Genomic DNA, 4161 nt, shown 5'->3' with positions numbered 1-4161 from the left:
CCCCGCCGGCCCGGCGCTCCACCCGCCCCGCGCGCCGGCCCTGCGGTTGCTCGAGGTGTCCCGGGGTAACAAGGTGCTGGTGGCGGAGCCCGGGCCCCGGAGGCCTGTGCTACGCTGTAGGCACTGGGGGTGTGCCGTGACCCTTTGCTCAGGGGCCGCTCCTGCCTGGCCCCTTCTGTGGGGCGTCCCCGGGACCCCAGAGTGGAGGCAGAGAGCGGGTCCCATGAAGCTTGCCTGCTTGGGTAAGAAGAGGCTGCTGGTCAGGATTGAGCGGTGGTCACGCCGGCCTGGCCCGCCCCTCGCCGCTCTGCGCCTCATTGTAAATCTGGGCGAAGAGCCTGTGGTTGAGCGCGGGGGCTTCCCAGGGCAGGTGTGGGGGAGGGGAGGCTCCGGTGCTGCGGTGCTGGTGGGAACTGGGGGTGCGGGTTCTTGCATCCGGACTCGCACCGATTGTCTCCCGAGGGGCCTGGCTGAGTCCCTGCTGGCCCATCTGCCCCAAGATGGCCTGAAGTTTAAAGCCACACTGTCCCCATTGCCACGAATGCCCTGTCACTTTAGCCAGTTTTGCTGTCCTTTATGACTCGGTCCAGATGCAAGTTGAGTTCCTGATGCCAGCATGCTTTGGCCTAGGGTCAGCATAGCCCTGACCCTGCTCTGGAAATGGGCAGCAAGTGTCTGCAACCCCCCTTGCGGGGCTGTGTACTGCTCTTGCCTTCCCTGGCACAGGTGCGTGGCCTGGACACTCCTGTACTGGGGCTGCTCGTCAAATGTCTCCCAGCTGCAATAGTCCGCAGTGCACACATTTCACAGAACTCCAGTGTGCAAAGGGAGGTGGAGGTCTTACATGTGCCCCTAATTCAGTCGGCAAGTACCTGAGCGTTCCTGTGTGCCAGGCCATGTGACCCGGCCTGGAGCTGACCTCTGGGGGCCAGTGAGTGTGTGGTGAGGGCTGAGGAGGAGAGTTCAGAGGTGAGAGGGCCCAGAGGGCAAGCGGCTTCCTGATGCTGGATGGCGAGGCCCTGACTGGCAGGACCGCAGAACCATCTGGTCGCCAGGCTGGCAAGCCAGTTGAAGCGAGGCAGAAGCCAGGAAGCCCCTCTGGACAGGAGAGTGGCCACTTGTTCAGCCCAGGAGATAGTTCTGAGGGGGATACAGGTGGGTACAGGCAGACTCAACAGACAGGCTGGCACCTGGTTGGGGCCACATAAACAGGCTGATCCCACAGTATATGGCAAGGCAACTCTGTGGAGAAATGTGGGTGTGGGCAGCTGGCAGTGGTGTGGGTCATGCCTTCCCTCCCCCTTGGGTCACTCTACTCCCCACTCATCTCTAGCCCCCTTGGGTCTGCTCTCCACTCCCCTGGCTTCTACCCTTCAGCATCCCTGAAATCCATGAGAGGAACCCAGGTGAGCTGGACTATTGGTGGAGGTAGAATTTAAACCCAGAACCCTCTGCCCCCTCACAACCTCTGGTATCCTGGGTCTTGACCCACAAACTTTGCTCTCCCCTAGAGTTTTCTGTTAGGCAGATGCCTCTTCCAGGCCTTGAGGAAATGTCCTTGGCCGCCTTCCCTAGTCCCTTCCCTTTCATGGGGAACCAAGAGCCCTGTGAGCCAGCATGACCTGGTGCAGTGAGGCCACCATCTTGCTGGCCTTAGGGTGCTGGGCTTGGTGTGTCTATCTCTGACCCTCTGCCTTCACACACTTGCCTGATGTAGAATGACCCTCTCCTTTGGAGCACTCACTGCATGTGGGGCACTACACCAAGTGAGACTTTATTTTCTGAGACAAGGTCTCACTCTGTATAGCCCAGGCTAGAGCGCAGTGGTGCGATTATAGCTCATTGCAGCCTCAAACTCCTGGGACAAGTGATCCTCCTGCCTAAGCCTCCTGAGTTGCCAGGACTATTGACACCACCGTGCCTGGCAATTTTTTTTTGGGGGGGGTCTCAATCTGTCACTCAGGCTGGAGTGCAGTGGCACAGTCACCCCTCACTGCAGCTTCTACCCCCTGGACTCAGGCAATCCTTTGGCTTCAGTCTCTCAAGTACTTGGGACTACAGGTGTGCACCACCTTGCCTGACTAAATTTTGTATTTTTTTTGTAGAGATGAGGTCTCACTATGTTTCCCAGGCTGGTCTCAAACACCTGTGCTCAAGCAGTCCTGCCTCAGCCTCCCAAAGTGCCCAACCTAAATTTTTTATTCTTTTTTTTTTGTGGAGACAGGGGCTTGCTGTGTTGCCCAGGCTAGTCTTGAACTCCTGGCCTTCAGTGATCCTTCCAACTTAGACTCTCAAAACGCTAAGATTACAGGTGAGAGCCTCTGCTCTCAGCCCTGAGATCCTCATGGTAAAATGAAGAAATGGAGACTCAGAGAAGTGGTGAAACAATATGTGATTTACTAAATAGATGAAGTCATTCCAGGCTCACAGTCAAGCCCCAAGAGACAGAATTCTGGGGTTTGCCTGCAGGGAGCTTGGCCAGAAGATGCCAGTGCTGCCTGTCATTCCATGCATGTCAGGGTATGAGTGACTGCCACACCGGGACAAAAAGACTGCCTCCCCTTCTTTGTCTGTTTGACCCTGCTGGAGCCTCCCTCCCCCTCTATCTGAACCTCATCTCTCTCCTCTTGCTTCCCCAGGGTGCTGTGTCTGACTTCTGGGCTCTGCATACAGCTTGGGCCTGGGTCAAGGCCAAGGGCAGCAACAGCCCAGAAAGGGTGAAGGGTTGGGTGCCGGGGGAGAAGGGCTGGTTTAGGGGACAGAGGGCACAAGTCCCTGCATGGCTCGGTCCCCATCCCATGACTGTCCAGGAGGGACAGTAGCCACCACGGAGCAGGTGTGGACCCCAGCTCTGACCTCTGCTCCACCTTCCAGATCCGTTCTCTGCTCCAGGCAGACCCAGAGGGAACCAGGCAACCCCCGGGCAGGAGAAGGTTGCTTGTCTGAGTTTCTGTAGCTTCCACCTCTGTGCAGTTTCCTGGGAGAGCTAGGAGGGAGGAAAAGGGAGAGGGCCGAGACATCCCAGGTTCTGCAAAGAGCCCCTGTCTAGGAGAGGAGTAAGTTCTGCCCAGAAGCCGGGGGCTTTGCAGAGTCCAGGGACTTTGCAGGTTGTGGGTTTGTCTGTCAGAATGGGAAGGGGAGTTTCCTTTCTGTGTTGTGTGTGGGGGAGGGTAGGGGGCATTGAGGGGGTGCACAGGAGGCTATTCAGGGTGGAAAGGAGGAGAGTGGGTTTTCTGTCTGAGGTAGAAGGGGCCTCCCAGAGAGGGGTTCTCTTTCTCCAGTCTCTTGGTCCTCTGGGCACAGCTGGTGACTCTCCAAAGTCCACCTCTGGCTCATGCAGTCATTCCCCTGCCTAGGACGCCACATTCCCTGCTCTGGCCCTCTCCTGGGATGACCTGCACAGCTGTGGCCCTGAGGCAGTCCATACTTTTGGGGGTGTGGCTGTGGCTGACACAGGTTCTTCTTCCAGTATTCCCGAGGGTTGCAGGCCTCCCATGGACCCACAACTAGCCCATGGAGGCAGGCCGGATGGAGGGATAAGGGTGTCCTCTCTCTTTGCTGTGATACCTGCCCACCTGCATCTCCCTGCCTTGTTGGGAGAGTCCTGCTCCCTGCACCCTCATGTCTGTGAGGTCGGATGTGGGGGGACGCCCATGCTTCCCCCTTTCCTCTGGGGTCCTGGGGAGGGGAAGCAGAAAGACAAGAGAGCCCGTGGAGAAGTAGAACTTTATGCGGGGAGGGTGCAGTCACACTCCAGGGCGCATCAACGCAGAAAGATGCTGCCATCGATGTTCTCCTCCAGGATGGTCTCCACGCGCCTCCGCTGCGGGGGAGACAGGCTGGGACCAGGAATGCAGGGAGACAGGCAGGGCCCTTCTCCGCCCCTTCCCGGGCTTGCTGGCACCTCCTGGCGGTCCAGGGGGTCCGGGATCCTCGTGGGCTTCAGCTGCGGCGGCAGGAACAGCTCGAGCCGGATGGCGGCGCGCGCGGACTTCTGCCGCTGGATAAGCAGCGCGATCTCCTCCTCCTGCAGCCGGGGGTCGCTGAGCCGCGCGGCCTCGCTTTGCCCGCATAGAGCGCGCCCCGGGCCCTCCACCATCCCCTCTTGCGAGGACCCCAGGCCCTCCACTGGCCCCTCCCGCGGGGGATCCCGGCCTCCTC

General features: G+C 59.2%; 1 protein-coding gene across 1 annotated transcript in view; it reads right to left on the bottom strand.

Annotated features, from left to right (window-relative positions):
* Nucleotides 1–3709: 3709 nt before the first annotated feature.
* Nucleotides 3710–4161, bottom strand: part of LKAAEAR1 (LKAAEAR motif containing 1) — a 942-nt gene continuing 490 nt past the window's right edge. Inside the window, 2 exon segments of the mRNA XM_021713229.1 lie at nt 3710–3874; nt 3877–4158. Coding sequence (XP_021568904.1) covers nt 3747–3874; nt 3877–4158 — 410 coding nt within the window. The 3' untranslated portion in view covers nt 3710–3746.

Source organism: Carlito syrichta, unplaced genomic scaffold (assembly GCF_000164805.1).
Source record: "Carlito syrichta isolate Samal-C Ts95f unplaced genomic scaffold, Tarsius_syrichta-2.0.1 Scaffold304348, whole genome shotgun sequence".
Lineage (NCBI taxonomy): Eukaryota > Metazoa > Chordata > Mammalia > Primates > Tarsiidae > Carlito > Carlito syrichta.
The sequence above is the reverse complement of the archived record's forward strand: the minus strand, read 5'-3'. Positions and strand labels throughout refer to the sequence as shown.